At 40.0% G+C, this 23,143-nt stretch overlaps 2 protein-coding genes across 3 annotated transcripts in view; both read right to left on the reverse strand.

Moving 5' to 3' along the window:
* The window catches only part of wdfy1 (WD repeat and FYVE domain containing 1), a 37,262-nt gene extending 27,833 nt beyond the window's left edge, over positions 1 to 9,429 (reverse strand). For both annotated transcript variants that reach the window (XM_083773844.1, XM_083773842.1), the window contains exons 1-8: positions 9,230 to 9,429; positions 6,947 to 7,014; positions 6,054 to 6,127; positions 5,835 to 5,889; positions 5,092 to 5,242; positions 4,125 to 4,237; positions 2,202 to 2,328; positions 1,454 to 1,559 (exon numbers count right to left, since the gene is read on the reverse strand). In XM_083773844.1, coding sequence (XP_083629970.1) covers positions 1,454 to 1,559; positions 2,202 to 2,328; positions 4,125 to 4,237; positions 5,092 to 5,242; positions 5,835 to 5,889; positions 6,054 to 6,127; positions 6,947 to 7,014; positions 9,230 to 9,366 — 831 coding nt within the window. In that variant the 5' untranslated portion in view covers positions 9,367 to 9,429. The remainder of the gene's footprint in view (positions 1 to 1,453; positions 1,560 to 2,201; positions 2,329 to 4,124; positions 4,238 to 5,091; positions 5,243 to 5,834; positions 5,890 to 6,053; positions 6,128 to 6,946; positions 7,015 to 9,229) is intronic.
* A 307-nt stretch (positions 9,430 to 9,736) lies between these two features.
* On the reverse strand, positions 9,737 to 22,434 carry serpine2 (serpin peptidase inhibitor, clade E (nexin, plasminogen activator inhibitor type 1), member 2). Its single transcript, XM_083772764.1, has 9 exons — positions 22,074 to 22,434; positions 19,705 to 19,996; positions 18,685 to 18,912; positions 18,032 to 18,229; positions 13,237 to 13,435; positions 12,366 to 12,463; positions 11,979 to 12,065; positions 11,764 to 11,847; positions 9,737 to 10,376 (listed from the first exon to the last, which is right to left on the reverse strand). The coding sequence occupies exons 2-9, from the start codon at positions 19,970 to 19,972 to the stop codon at positions 10,339 to 10,341; spliced, it is 1,200 nt and encodes a 399-aa protein (XP_083628890.1). The 5' UTR covers positions 19,973 to 19,996; positions 22,074 to 22,434; the 3' UTR covers positions 9,737 to 10,338.
* Between the last annotated feature and the right edge of the window lie 709 nt (positions 22,435 to 23,143).

Consider the following 23,143-nt stretch of genomic DNA (forward strand, 5'->3'; position numbering starts at 1 on the left):
GAGCCTATATTGTGGTATGTGCCTTAACAGCGTTGCTGTCAGCCAGGCTGCATTAGAGCCTATATTGTGGTATGTGCCTTAACGGCGTTGCTGTCAGCCAGGCTGCATTAGAGCCTATATGGTGGTATGTGCCTTAACGGCGAGGCCAGCGGTGCGCCCTTTTGCAATCTCTTAATGCTCTTACTCATGTTTTGTGCAAAACACTTGTTGTTGTTGCCATTAGGCCTGCTGCCTGCAACTAGCCATTATTTTCTTAGTGATTATTCAATTGATTCCTTTTCCAATTAAATGTAGAATCTTGAATAATGATTTTAGTGCTTTTTAATAATCAACTCAATCGACAAAAGAAAAGTAAATTAATTTTGATTTACTGTTACACGCCTATGTGTTACACAAACAAACAGCAGAGGGCGGTAATGTGTCGTTACTGCACAGTATCCATGGAAACAGGCTGTTTAATCTTTACACTGGTTTCCCCAACTGCTCACTGGGCTGCTGATTTTTCTTTCCCTGATTTGCATAAATAATCACAATAAATGCTACCTAATTGAGATCATGGGCGTATTATGGAAAAGACATACAGAAGCTTCTTATATTGTAGGCTATTATTATATGCTACTCTATCCTAGAAAATAAGTGTGCACAGTGCTGATGTAATTCAGCAGCTTCTATTCCATTCAGTTTATTATTCTGTTCTATGTTAACCAGTTACAGTACACCATGGCGTCCCAATTCTGGGCACATATAATATATTTTCATATTCAAAACATAAATAAAAAGGAGCTTGTAGAACAGCTTATTTTGCTATTCATCATATTAAGTGCAGAGGTTCCCTAAGCCTAGTCCAAAAAGAGTCCCTGGGACTCAAAATAGTGAAAATGGTCGATCTACAAGCTCACAACGCACCATAACGCATTGAGAGCTTGTAGTATTTTTTCTTTTCTTTTTATGTAAAAATAACCACTGCTCATCCGCTGAAAAAACTTAAGTGAGTTGCTGGAGCCACAAAGGTAATATGAGAAAAATAAAGGGAAGCGCCGCACACTCAGATCTGCGCACAATCAATGTATAATTTAGCAAGCTTTCGGTCTACTGACCTTCTTCAGGCATGAAGAAGGTCAGTAGACCGAAAGCTTGCCTGAAGGTCAGAAGACCGAAAGCTTGCTAAATAAATACATTGATTGTGCACAGATCACAGTGTGCGGAGCTTCCCTTTATTTTTATGAAAAATATTACAATTTGTATTTACGTGTGATCTTTCTTTTTTTACTTTTGAAAATCATTTAGTAAACGAAAAAGGGATATTTACTCACGACCCATAGAAATGGGTCCGTGACCCAAATATGGGTCCCGACCCACTGTTTGAGAACCACTGAAGTACAGTATATAGGGCCAGTATATTAAGTGGTTATTGTATTCCATCCTATGGGATCCAGTGTGTGATGAACTGTACCTCCTCTCTGGTCGTGTCCATGTTCCACACTGTGACAGCTCCGTCTGCGGAGCACGACATCAGCTGCCTGGTCAACTGTAGGTAGCGCACTGCCTGCACGCGCTCACTGCACAGTACACAGAGGGAGACGCAGAGGGGGAAGATGACAATGGGGGTAGAATTTAGAAAGCTAAGAGGAGGAGGAAGGACAGGTAATTTCCAAGGTAGACCATGAGGTAAATACCTGCTCCTTATTGGTTGGCAAGTGTCTGAGAACCACCTGCAGCTTGTCACACAACTCTCGTTTTCAAAATAACAACAGTGCAACAGGATCTATGCTGGCTTGGACAGACATGCCTCGGTGTGCATGGCTTGGCTTTATAGCTCTTACAGCAGCGCTGCAGGGTAGTGAAATATGTATGAAGATTAAAGAGAGAAGATACTGTCTGCCTCTAGGGACAGCTGTTACTGGCTCTATTGAGACCTGCCACTGAGATGGGAGCCAGGGAGGGAGAGAGAGAGAGAGCAAAGAGAGTGAAATTAAATTAAAAACTATTAGTTATCTGATAGAAGAGAAAAACATGCCTCAATCTTAGTTTGTATCACGTATTAATGAGAACAATTTGGAAGAGAGAACATCAGCTTCACTCCCTTTCTCTCTCTCTCTCAGTACTGCAGCCACCCCATTGAGCTTGCTGTAGCTAGTGATACATTCACAGGCATACGAACACAGACACACCTGTTCCCCCACAAAGCCTCAGGTACTTACTGATGTCCCTGTAGCAGCAGAGTCCTTCCCTTGCGGCCTCCGATGTCCCACATGATGACACTGTGGTCGGCTGCCCCTGAGAACAGCAGCCTCTGGACTGGGTCCCACCACAGCGCCCCTATGCTACCTTGGGGTATGTAGAATGTGTGGAGATGACAGAGACGGGGTAAGACAGAAGGGAAAGGGCACATTCACTTCATTTGTTTCATGTGTGAGATGCATTAAAGATGCATTGTGAGAAGTGGTGGACAAAGTAAGTAGTCAATATTTAAGTACAAATTACTTGCATTGCTGTATTGACATTTTGAACACTTCCCCAAAATGTTCAAAACATAAATAAATACAAATAAAAATAACTTTAGAATTGTTATTTTCAGAAGAGCTTGTAGATTGGCTATTTTCACAATATTTGAAATAGGGCTTACGTATTTAATTCACAATATATATTTCCATTTAAAATAAAATAGAGTGAAAGTCCTCAAATATTAGTTACTGACCAGTGACCACCACTGATTTTGAGCTGCAATAGGACACTTGTAGCAGAAGACTGCTGCATGTCTGCCTGCTGGCTCCATCCGGTGCCTCGTGGAGGCACTACAGCCACCTTCAAATTGTGGCCAAATACAAGAATGGAGGTGACTGAGAATATTAGCTGGAGCTCAGCAATAAGACACAAACAGCTGCCGTCTTCTGCATATATCTGGCTGAAGGCCTACAACGCCTTCTGCCTAGTGCTTGCAACAGTCAAGCACTATGCCTCTTCTGTCATTCATAAAATAAAATAAAAAACAGGCAGATAATGACATTATGATACAATGCAGAGCATTTCAGCAACAGCATCATATTGATTTGCAAACCTCTGACCCCATGATTTTCCAGACAAATTAATAGCAAATAATCAATATTTTCCAGTCATGCACTAGTGAAGTGAGAAAAAGAGCTTCCAAAAGGCTCAAATTGGTCATAATGTGGTAGCCACTTAAAAGCAAAAGTATGTTTAATGTTGCCAACATAGAAAAAAAGGTCAGTTGAAACAAACAGACTTCAGTTGCCGTCTACACCAGACACGTTTCTAGTAAAAAGCTCTTCCTCAGGCAGTCATGCTATTCACATGATTCTTAGCATGGGATTAAGGACCATGTCCATGTGTCTTTTCATACTTCATTCATACTGTATGTCTTGCTAGCAGTTAACACAATGATCCTTTGGTGAAACCGAAAAAACATAATTACAATACAAATGCACCAAGTAAGTAGCGATTAGTGAGAGACTTAAATACACTGAGGCACAAAGTGAAAAAGGTCACTCATAGGAAATGCTTATCTTTATAGTCCATTTACCATCACTGCTTCCCCATGGTAATGTGTGTGCATAACAGGGCTGCAACCAACTATTATCATGAACTGATTAATCTATGCCATTAATTAAGACTATTAAATGACATTAAAGTAAGGTAATTAAGTATCAAATGGATGGAAAATGCTCATCACAAGAAATTATATGAACATATTGTGGTTGTAAATAGGATGTATTAGAATTTTATTTTACATGATACATCACAAAACTGATTATACAGTATTACTTACAAGTTACAACAATTAAAAATTGAACCCAATAAATAATTTAATTATGCCGCTGGATTGACTGACGAAGTTCAACCCTAGTTCAGAAGTCCATATTTAGCTACTGCTTGTTCATGTGGTCATATCAAGCATTCTCCATTTTGTTCACATAATTAAGTCCCCGGGAGGAATCTGGGTCATCGATCATAATGGTGCAGTCATGTCTACTTATCTGGCTTTATGATCAGCATACTGATTTCTGCATTTGTGTGTCGAGTCTAATCATGTGCTCACAACTCCCATGATCCAATTAATTAATTTACTGCACTTAATTGCCCATCCAGAACAGAGCTGTCATTACCTTCGTGGCCCTTCAGTGTAGTGATGGTAGAGTAGGTTTGTCTCTCTAGTTTCAGCAGGGTGATCTGTCCTGAGTAGTCCCCTATAAAGGCATGCTGTGTCTCATGGTCGTATCTGGGCGTTTAGTCAAGGCTCAAAGATTAAAAGCTCTTTGTCATAATGTTGACCGAGTGACACACACACACCTGCACGGAAACACACTCAATTCAAGATGAAAGCAAGCGTTATTATGGTATCTATTCTGGAGATAAGCCATATATACTGTGTTCATGATAACCGGAAAGTATACATGATTTGAACATGCACAAATTCTTCCACTTCTTGTTTATGCCTATTAACATATTTGATCGGGGGAATTTTTCATAATAAAGGCGCTAGAGATGAGGCAGATTTTACCCCGCCTTCCATTACACCGGGAGGCATAATCTTCCGTTCTTAGCTCATGCTGTCACATCTAAAGTCTCTAGATGCTTGCTGAAGTGAGAGCGCCGTAGATTTAGAGTAAAGAGACACTTTAGTCGGGCCGCAAACAAGGAAGGCAGTGCGTATGCGCGAAACCAGTCTAGGATCGCTGAAGAAGGAAAGGCAAAAATTTTCTTTTTAAATTACAGCGATCTCATTTGATAATTTAAAAGGACCTAAAGACGTGTATACGCGTCCATGGCCCCCCACGGTTTGATTAGAAAATGTCCTTATCATAATTAGTGTTAAGACTGGCTAGCCATACGTTTTGTAGCAATTATAGAAAGAAATATTAGGCCATAACAATCAAATGTTCAAGCATGTACAAATTATGTATACTTCAGATCATTTTCCAATTAATTTTTTTACATATTGGAAAAAATAGCTCACACACACACACACACACACACACACACACACACACACACACACACACACACACACACACACACACACACACACACACACACACACACACACACACACACACACACACACAAGGATACTGTAGGCACGAAGCCCAGGCGGTGAAGTAGTGTCGTCCCAACATGCTGCCACTCGTTGTGCACATCCAACACACACTCTTATCGTGACCCGTGCTCACAACCCACTCACTCTCTAGAGTGAACACCATGTCCGATACCCGGTTCTGATGGGCTGCAACACACACATTAACACAGACACAAACAAGTTGCATTCAATGTAGTCATCCAAATACATATCACTGGATAAATAAAATCACATCAAATGAGGGTTCCCTGCTGGCAGCCAGTGATGAGCATGATGTAAGATACATTTTCCCATTCAGCAAATCCAACTGAGTCCTTGTGGATTTGCCTTTCTTCTCTCCTTTCTTGCTAAAAGAGCACTAGTGGAAACCAGATGGAGGGTTCCAACAGTGACATCTGGTTTTCTGTCTCTAGAAAACGGCAGAGTTTCCAGTTTCCCTACAGCTAAGATTGTTTTCCACTGACGAGAGCCTGAGTGGCTGTTGGTTTGATTTGAGAGAAAAGTGTCATTATAACCAACCAATAATGCCAGCGTGATGGGATGTGTAATCAAGGTATAATTTGAATGCAATGGTTTCCCAGGGCCATCGCTGGGCTTACTGTAGTAGGTGATGAAGGTATTTGACTATTTGTGTAATCATAACTATAAGGAAGCCAGAGAGTAAAGTGGGGGTGTTTTCACTAATGGTCTGATTAGATGTACTTTGTGCAAGTCAGAAGCCCCTCTGTTGAGATCTCACCTGGGTATGTCTTAACATGACTCATCTTGTTGAAATCTTCAGAGATGAGGAACTCCTGGAAGCACAGAGGATTTTAGAAAATGAACACATGCAGAAAATAATGTTTTCGTCTTAAAACCAGAATTGGTAGTTTTGTTTTTAAACTGGGCCATTTGTGAAACACCAGTGGAGTTGACCCGGGTGTCAATATCATCATCTGTACGGCTCAGTTTCACTCACCACAATAGCGCCATTGTCCTGGCCGATGAAAATGCGCCTGCTGTCATGGTGGTAGGACATACAGGAGCATGGCGCTAAGGAGGGAGATGCAAAGTTAAAAAGAAATGTGTTGTGACAACACTGACAAGGGAGAGATAGATACACATAGAGAAGATGCCATGCCATTAGTTTACTGTATGTAGTTCATTCTGTTTGGCAAAACAATGGTGAAAAATTATTAAAATAAATTGACGCTTTATTACTGCGTAATATTTGCATTTTGTGTATGGATGACACAAACACATTTTAGGTTAGTGTGAATTAATCATATGGGGAAGTTCAGTTGTATACACATAAAATGATAAGGGGTACCAATATATCATGGATTCAATCATAAGCTTGGTTTAAGGTCAATTGTGCAGGCAAATATATTATTACGATTATTTTCTTTTGCGGCTTACGCCTTTTTATTGATTTTTGAAGGGACAGACAGTAGGCTGACAGGAAACGGGAGAGAGATGGGGGGATGACATGAAGTAAAGGCCGTGTCGGGCTCGGGAGTCGAACCCGCGGCACACTGCGACTGGATTACCAGTCCGGTGCCCAGACCGTTACGCCACGGCCTGGGCCGGCAAATATATTATTAACACAATATCTGGGGTATTAGGATTAATATCCTGCAATTAATTGACATCTGCGTCATCTCTTGTGATCAAACCAGTCTAGTTTTACAGTACTGTGTACATTTTTGTTATACTTCTCTCATGTTATCTGATACCAGAATAGATCAACCAGACGGTCATGTCTGGCAAAATGCCGTCCTTGTGGATGAGAGGAAACTGGTAGGACAGCAATCACATGCATAATGCACTATGGACACACTTTCTGTGTGCTCCTTTAGACATGCTACTTACACGACACTGTGTGGTAGATGCTGGGCCAGTACTGGCCACTGTCTCGCTTCAGCCATACTCGGATAGTTCTGAAAGGAATAGCCAAAGTGTCACAGTCAAATATGATCTTTTATGACAGTGGCATAATCGGTATCGGTAGTGTGGACAGGAGACAGTACGTGATTTTTCTTTTTGAGTGGTGCAACCACTCCAAGGAATAGCAATGTCACTATGGGACTGTTACTATGTTTAGAGTAGCAGTAGGGGATAAAAGTGGCGCTGCTGTGCTAGAAACAGAGAGAGAGAATTCAATTGGAACGATACAAATTGGAACGATACAGAGAACCAATAGACCACTCAGTTCACACGGGTGTGATTTTTTTAAATATCCAATGGAGTTTGATTTTATAATCATGTTTTTGTCTATAATTTTTTTGGTCTAGTAGCAAGTAGCAACTGCAATCTCTCTCTACTGTGAACACAGTTACTGGTTTGGTTATGCCTACCAACGGTTAAGACATGCAAATCCCTTGACTCCTTCAAAACCGCTCTCAAAGGGCACCTACGGACGGCTGCAATTCAAAACTGGCCCCCGTAAAATCTGAATCGCCCACCCACCTCCTTTTCCCCTCACTGTATATGTTTTCTTCCCCTATTTACCTCCTCTATGATGATTTCCTGTTTTTGGCTACTGTATATAGAAGTGTATATTTGTACATCTCTAAATGTTATGATGAATTGAACATGGTGGATCCTATTGTAAACAAGTGTAATGCTTTATGGTCGTCCACAGTTACGTTTTGTATTGAGTTGTGCTTGAAATGTACTATAATTCTCCAATCTGTAACATAACCCTACTACAATCCGTTTCCTGTTCTGTCCCCAACACATTGATCGCTGACTGTGATCTGGAAATTGCACATTGGGATTGGGAAAATGTATTAACTACAGCAATGTGCAGAATAATGACATAATGGAAAATAAATTTGCCTCTAACAAATGCCTAACAAAAACTATATAAGAACTTGGGGCCCGAATAGAACATCAGACGCCACTTTTTCCATTTGAACCCATCAAGTTCGCCCTGGCCACCCTGTTTTTTTGTCTACTAGCTAGCTGACTGAGAGGTAGCTCTGGTCCATAACTCTAATGCGTTGCGCATTAGAGCTATGGACTAACTGAGAGGGATAATGGTTAAAGACAACAGGAAATATAATAGCAAGGAACCCTTCATGCTGGCAGTATGTACATTCAACTCTTTGAATGAATCTCCACAATAAGGGATCAAGGACGTTGTCACTACTATGTAATACATGTGTTAATAAATGTTTACAGAATTAAAATAAGATTTGAGTTCAGCAGCACTGCCACGCCACGCCACTCATTTGACTGACAACTTTCAGGTGTATTTGAAAACCCAATATAAACTAAAGCGGAGTCAATATAGTCATGTGGTACTGGTACAGTAGTTCATGAACAAAGGTTCCAGTGTTCTCTTGTTATAGTTTTCTGTCTATGGCTATCGTGACAGAACAGCATTTCGATATAGAATCATGTCTCAACAGTCTCATGGGACCTGAAAGTGAGAATGTTTCACTTGTTCAGCAATTCTCTCTCTACATAGATCAACGTAAGTTATTGGAGCTCAGAATGAAATATTGTACTCATATTATTCTGTCGCCGTTTTTTAAGTCAGGAATCAGAATATTGCGTCTAAAACAATCTAATAACATTGACGCTTTCACAGCTGGGAGTGGGAGCCTAGCCACTTTCGAGACCCTTGTTTACCTTTTCTGTATTTGGGATGATTTCAGCACAAACACTGAGAAATGTAACGCATTAGGGAGACATCGATCATTGATATATATCATCATCATCATCATGATGTGACAGTTGTGACTTGACTATACAGCTAAACCCCAAATTGAAGCATGCACAGTGCACATCATGGATCCAAATAACTACAGGTCCAACTTAATTGATCATTCATTTGCACACCACTGGTTAGCTGCATGGCATTAAGGTTGATCAATCTCACGTTGGGTCCGGCTATTTAAAGGGAGGCGCCCACTAGACGGATGAAGTTGGAAAGTCCATATCCGACCGTCATTTGTTCACCAACCACAGCTTATGGGAATTAGATATCTGAGGAATGAGGACACTTGGTTTATTTTACAAGGTATAGTTCTCCTCAGCCAGGGGCTCCAATGATTGATTTTAAACCCAAGAAATAGACTGAGCCTGGCTAGCCGCTGATGTTTAGAACTACCCAGTACCCGCACCAACACTAGCTTACAAACTTACCGGTCCTCGCTAATCGTAATCACTCCATCTTCTTTCGGTATCAAAACGGCTGCGGTAACGGTGTCCGAGTGTCCCTCGATCTTGTTTAGGAGGACTGGTCTGGATGTTTGTGGCCTCGAGTGAATCTCTGCTGCCATGACGATCGTATACTAGCAATGTTTTTATTTTTCAGCTCAGCTGTTGTTTTCTCAATCTCCTCCACTCGCAAGGCAAGGAGGGTCAGCTGACCGTAAGCTCTTCTGTCAGAACGATTACCGTATTTCCAGGATGTGAGCGCCACACTAAATTCTGAACTTCTGCATACAATTAACTCAGTATTAGAATTTAGAATATTTTTTTTACACGCATAAAAGGAACATTTCTGAATCTGAACTAATACAATTTCATTTATCAAATATGAAATTTAAGAATTCTATTACATTTCACAGATATATGAACATCTGAATATTGCAGGGCAGGCATATTTTAGCTGAATTTATTTACAAAAATATAACTCAAAACAGGAACTGACATTGTTATGGGTGTGGGTGTTGTTCACTTTATTGAATATTATATTAATAACGTAAAGTTTGACAACAGAACATAACTCTTCCTAAATGAGAGAACATTAATTTCAAAGAAGCTATATTGTTGTTAGACCTAGAATACTGTATGTAACAGGAGACATTCTAGGGCTACATTGTTGACAGACACAAACTGACAATTTAGATGGTGTGCAGCTGAAATGATTTCTAAAATGGAGTACATACCAAATTCAAAAGGTAACACGATAAATAAAACAAAACTATCTTCAGAGTTCAGATAAAACAAATATTTGACATTCATGGTCTTGTAAAAAATTCATGAAAATTGAAATAGTATACAAAAGTTGAATTTAAAACAATTGGAAATGTAGTCATTGCAAAATGTTATACAACCTGTTGCATTACAGAAACATTGACTAACATAATAAAAATCACATGTCCACATTGTACATGAGGGTACCAACAACTCTGTGTGTGTGTGTGTGTGTGTGTGTGTGTGTGTGTGTGTGTGTGTGTGTGTGTGTGTGTGTGTGTGTGTGTGTGTGTGTGCCATTAAATCCCACACAGATGAAGGTTGCTGTAGGCTCAAGGCTGATTGATTTGACCTATGAACAGAATAGTACCTGGAACAGAGAACAAATACATCCATCAAACTTAGTTTCCTTAAATAAACATCCAGCTGAAATGCCAATTTGGCATTTCAGCTGGATGTTTATTTAAGGAAACTTGAAATGGTATACAGAACAGTCTGTATTTGTACAATTTTAACCACTTAAGCTCTTGATCATATGGAAAATAGTGAAATGAGTTGATCTACATTCTACAAGCTCACATTGTGAGCTTTTAGATCTGAATTTGGAAGCTGTTCACCCATATTGACAAGCCCAAAACAGAGACGCTAGAGACAAGTCAAAGCGCTTAACCACGCGCTATAGAGCGTCACAGTCCCGCCCCCTTTCAGAACGACAAGAGACCCAGAAGAGAATTTCCCATGCATTTTTCTCATAGACATTTCAAAAGGTAATAATTTAACATAAGTCTCAGACAGTCGCAAAGACAACTCGGATCGTGACAATTCATGACAACAAACACAATTTTTAGGGTACAACACTTTTTTTGTAATTATTTGTTCGGCCCAAAATATTGTGTTGTTGGTTTATTGTCATGATTTGTCACGATCCGATTTGGCTTTGTCTGAGGCTTACAGATCTTTAAATAAATACTTTTTGAAACGTCTATGGGGAAAATGCATGGGAAATTCTTTACCCATTTAGCTGGGTTATTTTCCCAAAATTCAGCCAAATTAATTATACAAGTTGACATGGTATATCGCTGGTATATCGGCTAGTTTTGGTAAAGACATTTGGTGTTTTGAAGGAATAAATGGAGAAAAGCAGATGAACACTTTCTTTATTCAATGTCTTTTCAAAGTGCTCTAAGTCACCGTTTCCCAAACAGTGGGTCGAGACCCACATGCGGGTCGCAAACACATTTTTACGAGTCCCTTTATTTTTGGTTTCCTAAATTTAGTTTCTAATATTATTTCAAAACATTTTCAAAAAACATTCCCCCAAAAAGCTAAACATTTAATTAATTAAAACCAATTCAATGATTTTGTTTCACTAATTTCATGAAGAAATAAAAGAAAAATCTAAGAAATTCCATAAATTAGACAACAAATCTTTAAGAAGTAGTGAAAATAGCCGATATATAAGTTCACAACGTGGAGCGAGCCGAAGCTTTGCGTTGTGACCTTGTAGATCTGCTATTTTCACTAGTTTGGGTCCCGGGCAAACTAACTAATTTCTCTTTTGGGTCACAATCTAAAAGGTTTGGGAACCTGTGACAAGACAAAGCGACTAGCTTGTGCCTGTGACATGAGGGTGTTATTCATCCTTTGCCTTATGTGAATATAGAATCCAATATTCCAAAATGCCACTTCATGCTGGCCTGGTTATTGAGTATTGCAAATTCATGGTTGATTAAACCTGGACAGGAAATGTATGGTACCTGTTGGGTGGTGTCGGATGAGGAAGAGGAAAGGTCTGTCTACAATGATCCATGGTGGAGAAGACCTCGCCTGCAAAATGGCAGCTATGCAGAAAAACAAACAATAGCAGACATAACAAAACAAAAATGACATAAAAAAATGCATAAAATATCAATATGAAAACCTGGATACAAGTGAGCATCACGACCCCCAAACACATTAGATTAGTACTCACAAGTGGCAGCCGCTGCTTTTGTCCCGTCCTCGTTCACCTCAATTTTAGCCTTCTGGAGAGCCTTGGATACGAACACAGGCTCAGCACCTGAGAAAATACCTTATTTTGAATCCATGCTGTAAACTTCCACTGGTCAGCACATTAATCCACAAGGGGTCGCTAAAGTGCTTTAAAAACAAAAGTGTGTTCATGTGTTCTAAGGTGTTTATTCCAATAGCCGGAAAAGAACAGCAGAGTGATTCAGCTTTTCACACTGGACAGTGAGATGTGATTCATAGTTATGTGTGGCTTCCGTTGCAGTAAACAACCAGTGATACTTTTAATATGAAGCTAATGGTCGGACGGGCTATGTGAGGTTGGATTCATGCCGTCAGGCCTGTCACTCACTCAAGTGTCTGAAGTCAGCTTTGGCCTCATTGAACATGTCTGTTATCCCTAGCGCCTCAAGGGGGGCTTCCAGTTCCACCTGTGCCTCAGCTGTAAATCTACCACACACACACACACACACACACACACACACACACACACACACACACACACACACACACACACACACACACACACACACACACACACACACACTATCATAATAAGTATGAGTATTATTATTTACAAAATCTGATACAGATTCTAAACTGTCACAGGAAGCCGTATTTATCATAGTGCATTTACATAGTAGCTTTCTCCAAAGCTCTTTACAATGTTCATTAAATGCATCCATTCACACACACACTTTAGAAGCTGTTAAGTGTCTTGCTCAAGCACACTTTGACACGATGAACTATTCTGTATTTTAGTCCGACGTCATTTTGTAGTCCTACATGACGTCCGGGTCCAAGTGGCACCAGCTCCCGTCCACTTATCATTGTAAATAGCAATATCTAAACACGTGAATCTTTTTACAATAATGTTATTTTTCAGAAAGAAAGCCATTGAGAGTTAAAATGGGTTTTAATGCTTCCAACTCGAGTAGAATTATTAATGTTCTGCACAAGTGTCCATGACAAAGAAAATATATGTGGAGACTGTCAATAAAGACTATTATTATCATTATTATTGAAGGTGGTAACAGTCCATTTGCCCAGTACAATATTTCGGGGGCATGTTTAGAATGTGTTCAGAGTTGAGTTCGTTGAATCTAGTTTGCATTAATACGATCTCTAATGGAGGATTTAGTTGACACACGAGTTGCTGCAACTCAAGGGACAATCTTCTAGAAAAAATTCAAAATAAAATAAAGTGTGCGTGTTCATCTTACCTGGGAATGAGCAACCGGACTTTCCTCTGGTGCATCAACTTGGTCCAGCTCTGCACAGTGGCCGTGCTGATGTGTGGGATGATATCAGAGAGGGACATGTCATCTTCATCGGGAAGGAGGATCAGCATACTGATGGTGTTGCCGTGATATGGCAGATCAATAACTTTGTATTTGAGCCCCTGTGGAGTACTGGCCAGACCTGAGAGAAGAACAAAATGTTGAAGGTTATGACTCCCTGTGGTCATGGTGAAGATAGCATTCGCATGCGCATATCAAATGGTGTATCGTGCCCGCACGGACCTTAAAATAAACGGACCAGGAAACTAGCGCCGCTGACCAGAAGTCACCCGAGGGCTCCTTCTGTGCCGCTAGAAGGGCTAATATGCTAACTGGAGATTTTTCATTGAGCTACAAAAATCGCCTAATTGCCAATCCAGGCGAAGATGGAGAAAGGATTCAGAGAAAAACGCTGCTAAAGATCGTGCTTATAACAGGAGTGAATGGAGGGGGAATATGTAATCGCCCACCATAGCGGAATTAAAATCGTCTCCTATACAGACACAACACCCGCCTACGGTACATGGATGCGAGGCTAGTCTGTATGCATAAAAATACGTTAAAGTCATGAACACAAATAACCACTTTGAAAAAAGTCGTTAAAGACGTCATGGGCACGGAAAGAGTTTAAGTTATTACAGTAAAATTGCAATGACAATCACATTCACAATCACTTAATTCAGAAGTGCTGGTGTTCGACTTTACAGCCGCAATCCTTTCTTCATTTCCTGCGCAATGCATTAATGTAACTGAAGTGTGTGGTTCTGAGCAAATGCCACTGTGCAGCACAATTCAGAATGCTTGAGTGTAGGGATTTGTTCTGCATTTTCTATCTGCTAGAGCTGCTCCAAACATATCTGATCTACAAGCTCACAAAGCTGTTAGATTAGATATTTTTGGGCAGCAGGGGGCAAAAGTGAAAAGTGTGAAATCGCTGCACTGAGAAACAATCAATCAAAACTTTATTTGTATAGCACATTTCATACAGCAAGTGCAATGCAATGTGCTTCACAGATTACAAATAGAAGAAACATTAAAAACATTTACAGAGAAAATAAGAAACATCAAAAATGACAAATAAATATAAACAAGGATTAATGAAGACAGCGGTAAACTTTTATTTTACTTCATAGGATAGGATTATGGTATAAGTGAGTAAAATACAGTACAGTACAAGTCTTTCAGATCAGCTCTGGGATCTTGCATGCCTTGCGTGCCCAATGTGCACCCGAGAATGCACGACAACAGATAGGTAGGTCTGAGGATAGATAGACAGATAGGTCTGAGGACCCGCAGGGCGCTTTTCCATATGCGTGTGGGCATGAAAGCAATTTCATGTTCAGATAGCGCAACTACATGCCCTTCCGCCACACCTCTAGGCGCAAATGAAATCGGCATAATGTTAAGGCTGCCGCACAATATCGTTTAGGGGTAACACCAGCTGCCTTGTGCGTAATTAACAGATGTTTGTTATGTGGGAAAACTCGCTAAAAATAAGTTATTGACAGCCAGCCACAGTAGACAGATATGCCTTTATGGTTGTTTTACTGGTGTGTTACATTAATATGCTTACACAATACACATATATCAAATACATTTGTTCATAGGATAAAATAAATAAGTACGTTTGTTGTGTCTGTGTCTCTCTCTCATGCAAGTACATTAAAATGGATTAATTGTAAGGCATGGGGATGGAGGGTTATAGGCTACTTATAATAGAGGATTCTGATTACAAAAAAGGTAGAATTTATTTTGCATTGGATTGAAAATATTACAGAAGGTTGTAATTTTACTTGCACACTGGGCTTGTAAATTATTTTTAGGGGCAAGTTTGTAACATTTTGGGGTCTCTGTATTTATGTAAAGATAATAATAATAATAATAATAATAATAAAACTTTATTTGTATAGCACCTTTCATGACATGAAATGCAGCTCAAAGTGCTTTACAGAACAATGGAGAATAAAAGAAAAGCAAGGCAACGACATTAAAAAACAAGCAGTAATGCAGTACAGTGAGGACATGAAAAATAAAAAATACAAGATCAATTAAAGGCAATGTTGTAGAAGATAACGATTATTAGGATTCAATATTTGGAACTATGGTTGTCCGATGGCAAATGTTACCTCCGCATTCTTTATGCTCTTATCTCCAAGCCCCCAGACAAATTCCACAATCAACTGTAAGTCGATTTCACATTGAATATTTTATGAATGTTCTGTCAATAGCTCTGACCGTGTCTACCTGGGTGTCATGCTTCCATCGCTGCCTATCGAAGCTGGAGTCAAATACCTTTGCATAGTGCATACTATTACTGCAGTCATTTGTCTGTCCCGGGAATGAATGCAGATTGTAACCGCTCCCACTAAATAGCATCAAAAGCCAAATAGCCAAAAGCCAGATGTTAGTGGGTGTACATGGGTTTTCAGACCAGTGGGAAAGGGACTACTAGCACTGCTTTGACATTTGAAATAATTACAAATTTCTCTTCTGTTGTGGGTTTTAGTTGCTAGGGGTTATAGAGGTCTGTGGACAAACAAAGAATACCAAACCACAATGATGCCAGAGTACAGGCAAATGTGTTTAAGTCATGTTTATTAAATGGCTATAAAAACACAGTACCACATAAAATAAAAATAAAAACCCCAAACAATATATTCAAAAGACACAACCATATGAACCCACAGCTGGGGGGGTTATGGTTTTTTAAATAAAAATATGACATATTTTACATAAATAAATAAAATAATAATTATTATTCAACACTTTCCTCTGATATGTACAAGGACTTGAGGAATTAAGCCAAGCATCAAGGCACAGAATATCCAAAAGCAACTTCATGACAAACTGTAGTAAATGAACTACAAAGGCGGGTGAGCTGAGCACCAGATCCATGCCCACTGACCTGACATATTTTATTACTCTGCGAGACTTGACTATTCTAAATATAGAAGACTCACTGGTATGTCATTTAATTTCACACAGGGTCAAATCTATCCAACTGATGTACTGTAGTCACTACAGTACATCACTACAGTGTAATACGCTGTATAAGTCACCAATCATATAAATGGACACTAAATTGGTAGTAAACCATAAAAAGGATGCTCTATGCTCAATTTTAAAATGCTTTAGGTAGCACTCACACAAGGGGCCTTTAAAAGGCACTGCAGTGCCGTTTTACATTAAATTGATAAACTATGAAAAATGACCAACACTATATCGGAGCGCAGTTATTTATTTATTTGTCAAAAATATTTTAAATTATTTTATTTTATTTTACTTTTTACTACAGATTTCGAAAATTCCTCTAATCTGGTGTTCAGGTGATGATATGCACATTACATGCACAATATAATTACAAATTCTTTATTTTATTTATAATGGGCTTCGGTGGCAACGAGGGCCAAAACTGGTATCCACCGGTGGCAATGGAGGAGTTTTAAGGTTAGGTTTAGGTGTGCTGCCCTGTGGGAGGTTAGGGTTAGGGTGAGGGCTTGAGATAGGTTGTAGTTGTAGGACTAATGACTAGTCTAAACCAAGTAATGTGTGGTGCTTCACAGAAGATTCTGCTTGCGTCACAGAGCGGATGTTCAGGCCTGACAAAGTCTCTGAAAAGATGTGCTGTGATTGGCCAGTAGGACTCAATTGAGTGGCAGCGTGGCGTAGAGTGCCTTCCACACTTCCGGCGCACTTCCGCCCAAGAGTGTAAATTGTTCCGCCCTCCTGTCGACACACATGGCTCCAACGAACTGAGCGGCCAATGAGGAATCTATTTTTTAAATATCTATGGCTTTCCTTCCCACAAGATACAGACGGCCCAGAGCCGAAGGAGGCGTCTACCTTTCTATGTCTATGGGTTGGACTCCCAAAACCTAGTACCAACTAGAACTGCACTCTGTCGAGTGCATACTTGCTTGTTGTTGCACATAAATGGCCTACTAGTGCGCAAGCAGAGCGCGCAAGTACTTTCGACGGCTACAAACTGTCAAATCTCAGTTTCTCTGTGAAGGAACGTTTGAAATGTTGAATTATTAGGTTTAACTATTTGCTACCTACCTACTTTATGCATGTAAAAAAGTAGTATATAAACTGAAATAAAATATGTTATCACGTATACAGTATAATTATTTAATTATTTATTATAAATTGTCAATTGTTTAAAATTTATTTAATCTTGGACTATAGTGATATTAATACTAAATCATGATCAGAGTATAGGTGTCTTACAGTAGGTGACAATTTGTAAGTTGATTAGCGGTATACTGTGTGCCACTTTTGATGCGTATGCACCGTCCCAGCATATTCGATGCGTATGCACCGTCCCAGCAAATTACGTAATGACTACTTGTGCCTGATACGGCAGTGGTGCCAGATTACATACATGTATACATTACCTTTAATCCTCCCAACACTAAAACATATCATCATTACCATCGAAAACCACAAGTAGTCATTACGTCATTTTCTGGGACGGTGCATACGCATCAAAAGTGCTGGGAAGGTGCATACGGGCCCTGGGCGAAACTAGTACTAGTACAAGTAACAACTAGCACCATCTAGTACAGTGTACTAGATGGTGCTAGTTGTTACTTGTACTAAGTACACCGTAGAAATGAATATGGCACTACTTGACAACTAGGCAGCAAATGCCAAAAACAACAGCTTATTTTCTTTTCACATATTGTTATACTATTTATACGACAGGAGGTCAAGCAACCAACTAATCGCCACTCACCAATGTTGAAGACAGACAGCTGGGACATCATGGGAACCTTGTATACATCCCCGTTGCCTCCGTTGAAGTTCCTCATCTTGGTGTTCTCAGGCTGGAAGCGGGACTTCCAAAGGCCTTTGAAGTAGATGGAGTTGACTGCTACCAGACGGGTCAGATCAGGGTCCAGCATGTCTGCTTTGATGAGGCTGGGGATGTGACCTGAACAAAGAGGATATTGTTGCTGTCAGGCAGAAACCTTGCATGTCCAAAACGACATACTTTTCAGGAAATGGAAAAAAAAATACCTGCGTTACAATAGCTGATCTACATTCTCACGCTTGTAGATCTGCTATTTTTTGCTACTTTTGTTTGACAATTGACACTGTAGTAACTTGAAATATGGAGAATATGGAAACGTTTTCTGGCCGAGAATGACAATAGGTCTGCCTTTGCAACCAATAAGTCATACTTTCCGAACAGCCCAATGGACCCATATCGCAATATGAGTAGATTATTTGCACATATTAAATGTCTGGAAATTCTAAAACCGAGGATTTCATTTATTTTCTCATTACCAGAATTTAAATAAATAAATAATTTGTCTTTGTTTACCCAACTGCATAAAGAAAGGTGAAATGACCACAAAGTCAAAGATCTGGACAAAAAGGACATACCTTTGGTCTTATTGTTGACCCAGGCGTTAATTTCATCTGCTGCCCTCTGTGTGTTTTTGAAGTTGAGGCTTCTGTTCTCACACTGAAAGTTGGCCTTGTTGGTGGCTACAAAGGCCTCCTCCATGGGGAAGCCCTCCTGGGTAAACATGGCGTTAGCGATGGTAACAATGTCCTGGTTTGACTTGGCCGTCACTGCTTTGTGGAGCTTCTTCAACATTTTGTAAGGTCCTAACAGGAAGAAAGGACAATGGAATCAGCTCTCACGCAGTGGAGTTCAGTTGAGGCTTAAAACAATACATTCAACCAGCACACCTGCAAGGTATGCAGCCATGACAATGAGTTGATTTACATTCAAAGAAAGTTTGAGTTGTACATTTTGTGTACGGAGTCCAGACCTTGTTTTACCAGATGAACTCCCAGTAAAACCTTGTGGCCCATAGGGCCATGTTTCTGTAGTGCAGTGGTTTTCAACCAGTGGTCTGGGGACCATCAGTGGTCCTTGAGGGGGTCCCCAGCTATTGCTAAATGGAGTTACCATAATTTCATTAGAGGTAACCAAATGGACCCTTATAGATCTTTAACTCTTCAGTGTAAAATGAAACCTTTGCTTTCATTGTTGCGATCAAGACAAGTACATTTTTTGTTAAACACCTGCATTAATTAATTTACACAAGTCCAATTAGAGCATGCAAAATAATCAATATGACACCACATCAATAATGTGGACAAATCGTATCCAACGTAAGTACAGTGCATCACCCAGCCATGATGTACAGCCTGTGCCCCTTTTGTATGACCCCCGGCCGTGGGATTGAACCCTGACCTCCCAATCTCAGGGCGGACGCCGGACACTCGAACCAAAAGGCCACTGAGTACTCAACTTTGTTCAAATTTTAGCATCAACACTATACAGTATATAGAGAGAGATGACTTCCGCACACCCGGTAGGTAATTTGAAGCAGGTGCGATGATGACGAGGCATAAACACTATAAGAAAATAAGGAAAAGAAAATCCCTTACCATTCTTCTTATAGCGAAGAGCAGTGAGCACCTGCCTTCGGGTTTCTCCATGGGCTCCTGGTAGCAGCATGCCCAGGATAGAAGCCACTCCATGGGGTGAGAGCACAACATTTTCCAGGGGCTTTGAGCGGGCTACATGCTGGAACACTTGCAAGCCCAAATCAGAGCCTCTTTCACCATAGTTGGGACTAGGAGCCTGAGAGTGCACCCCCTTGTGGCCACATAACACCACCAGCACACCCAGACACAAAAAGATGGAGTGCCCCATATTGTTCTGCACTCTGCAGAACACCTGATGATACAAAAGAGGTACCTTTCAATGTGTTGGGAATCATCACATTCAGAATCTACCCTCCCCCTCCTCTTTTGTTAATATTAAAAAAAAAAAAAAAAAAAAACATTTTTGCTTCATATAGACAGGACGATGTAGAGACAAAAGATTTTTTTTATATGCAACACAGGTCTTCCACCTGTATTGTACCGTATAGACATTGCTATAATAAAAACACTTTTTAATCTGTTCACCTACTTTACCACGTGAACCCTAATGTCCCTATTCTGGGCATGTCGGCTAAGAATGATTTGGTGTAAACAAAGGACATTCAGACATTCTTAATATCCAGAGCAACTAAACGTGTAAAAACAAGTTAAAATGTGAAGAATGTACCAATTATAGACCCCTGTGGGCCCCAGTCAAAGAAGTACGTTTAGGTTGATAAACAAGCTGGAGATAGAGCCTCTCTCTCACAATTGATTGATTGAATACTTTTATTAGCAGTTTGCAGAACAAAGCACAGGGATGTACAGTTCAATTTAAACCTAAGAAAGCCTATGGCTTGTTTCCATTGGGGTCCTTCAAGACATCAACATCAATTACTTTGGGTTTTCACTCGGCTGAGGAGCAACTTAAAATGTAACCTCAGTGTCTACTCTACAGGATGGTAACCAAAACATATTCACCCCCAGCGGTTCTTGTATACTTTCTTGTATACGTTTTGCTGAGGTTAAGGTTAGGAATATGGTTAGGTTTAGGCATAGTTTTACTGAGGTTAAATTTATGAATAAGGTAGGTTTAGGCATAGTTTTGGTCAAGTGTGTTTTGGGGCGAGCTTTCTTGGATTCTATCAACACCTTTAGATCTACCCAAATGGAAGGGTTTTCAGTTTGTTGACTATGTAGTTCAGATGGTGTTGTTAATTTCACCTCATGGGTTACTGAGTGATTGAATACATTATTAAAAGTTTGCATGGAGCAAGCACAGGGAAGTACAGTACAATACAAGGTCTGCTAAAAGGATGAATCCAAGAAAGCCTATTATGGTATATTGGCTTGTTTACATTGGGGTCCTTTTTTATTCAATTCATTGAAAAAGCCATGTCATAGCATAATCTTTGTTCTCATACTGTAGCACTCAAATCCATGGCCACTTATAATAACTGACAATGTTTGCAGTATTTTCACATTTAACTTGCTTTGACATGTTTGGTCGCTCTGGATAACACGGTCTGGATTGCAAGTGATGACAATAACCACCATAGCCAAACATTGTATGGTGTGAAGTTCTGTGAACAGGGTTTGAGATAGAAAAAGAATGACCTGCAGAGAATTTCTTGACAGAAAGTAGTTCATATATTAGTCATAACACGTCTAGTCTACGGTGGATTTATATGAAACAAACGCAGATTGAAAGATTGTTGAGCAATTTTCAAAATATTCAAAAATGTGATGATGTCAGCACAATTGGTGGGCATGTTTTTTTTTTTTGCAAAACTAATGCTTGGAAGCATCATGAAAACCCCCTAGTTTGACATGTCACATGCTACATAAAGCATGATGACATTTTGAATATTTTGCCTTCTATAGGTTGTTAATGGTATGCTCACATATTATGCCGATTACGAAAATTGCTCAAAATATGCAAGTTAGCATCCGGCAGTTTCTACATGCTGGGGACCCATACTAAACATTTATAATATAAAACGTTGGTGTAATCAACATGTCCGGGTTCACAATGGGGCTCTATGGGCTGGCTACTAGACTAAATAATCGAATTCACGGTAAAAATGCAAAAGCTGCACACACAACCAGGTTATGCAAGAAGACAGTGGAAATGAGTGGAAAGAGACCGTTATCAAAATATGGAGCACTTGCACCACCTGTAGGAGAAGCCTTGATTATGAACGATAATCATGTGGACGCAAATAAACAAACAGAAATAGCCCATCTAAATTACGTCGACTTATTAATCACTGAGAACAGTTTACATTTATCGGCCTATGTATGCGTACGTTTTACACTTAATTTAACCCAAAGCCAAATAATAAAGTTTGCAGGGTAAATAAACTTAAAGTGTCTTCCGCAGTGCCTACCTTGGCCGAGTTGCCACACGTGAAACGGGATATTTGTTTTTAAACACACGTCTTCTCGGTCTTCTGGATAGATTTCCCCGCTCGGATTCTATTAATCAAAAGTGAAATGTATACCGTTTGTCCACGCAAGGTGAGGTGTACTGATCCCGTGTCGTTTAACGGAGGCTTTTGTCACTCGAACTCCGCCTTCTCTTCAAGTCGGGTTACTTGGAATAAGCAACTCATACGCAGTGACTGTGTGACAGTCAACCAGTTACCAGCGTGTTGTGTACACTATACAGCAGGAAATGACATCCTCAGGAGGAGACGTGTTTTGTTCGCCTTCCCTGCAGACATGAGACATCTCAAAACCACTATGCAAATGAATAAGTCTACGCTACAGGCTATGTACATTCTAAAACCACTTTTAAGTTATGAAAAGTACACCGGTCCATGAGCAACACAGTGTCCATTTATTTAACAGAATTAAACACAACCCCACAGAGAGATAGACACGCACTATAGTGTAGGCTGCAGTGGCATTACTAGAAATAGAATCCAGCCGAGTCCCTTTAGGCAGAGATCATGCAGTTGTGCACAGCACAAAACACACCAAACAAAGGAAATACAAAATCTCATATGCCACCCACCTGGGATGGTGCGGATGGGTTTTTATAACTTTTATTAGATTCATGGCAGGAATTTGGGATGGTTGTGTGCATGTGTGTTTTGCTTGAGCAGGGTCATACAAGTCCAGCTGCAGAGGGTAGATTGTTGTGAAAATAAACAGTGTGTGTGTGTATTGAGAGGTTTACTGAGGAATTGAATGAACACAACCCACACAGCTGTGTATTGGGATCATGCCCTAAGCCAGGGGCTCCCCCCTCCCCTATGGCAGACAAGCATGCTATGAAAGTTCTACATGTATCTGGATTAAAAATGTGACAGACGATAAGAGCATTTTAACATTACCCAATATTCTGAATGTTCTTGGTTTCTAATGCCCCATGTCTTAGTCATGGTGACACAGCCAAAAGAGACTAAACTTGTGCTGCATCATGTCTGTGTAACAATTTAATGTGAAATTGTGT

This window comes from Protomyctophum parallelum (genome assembly GCF_964188405.1).
Source record: "Protomyctophum parallelum genome assembly, chromosome: 9".
In the NCBI taxonomy this organism is placed as follows: Eukaryota; Metazoa; Chordata; class Actinopteri; order Myctophiformes; family Myctophidae; genus Protomyctophum; species Protomyctophum parallelum.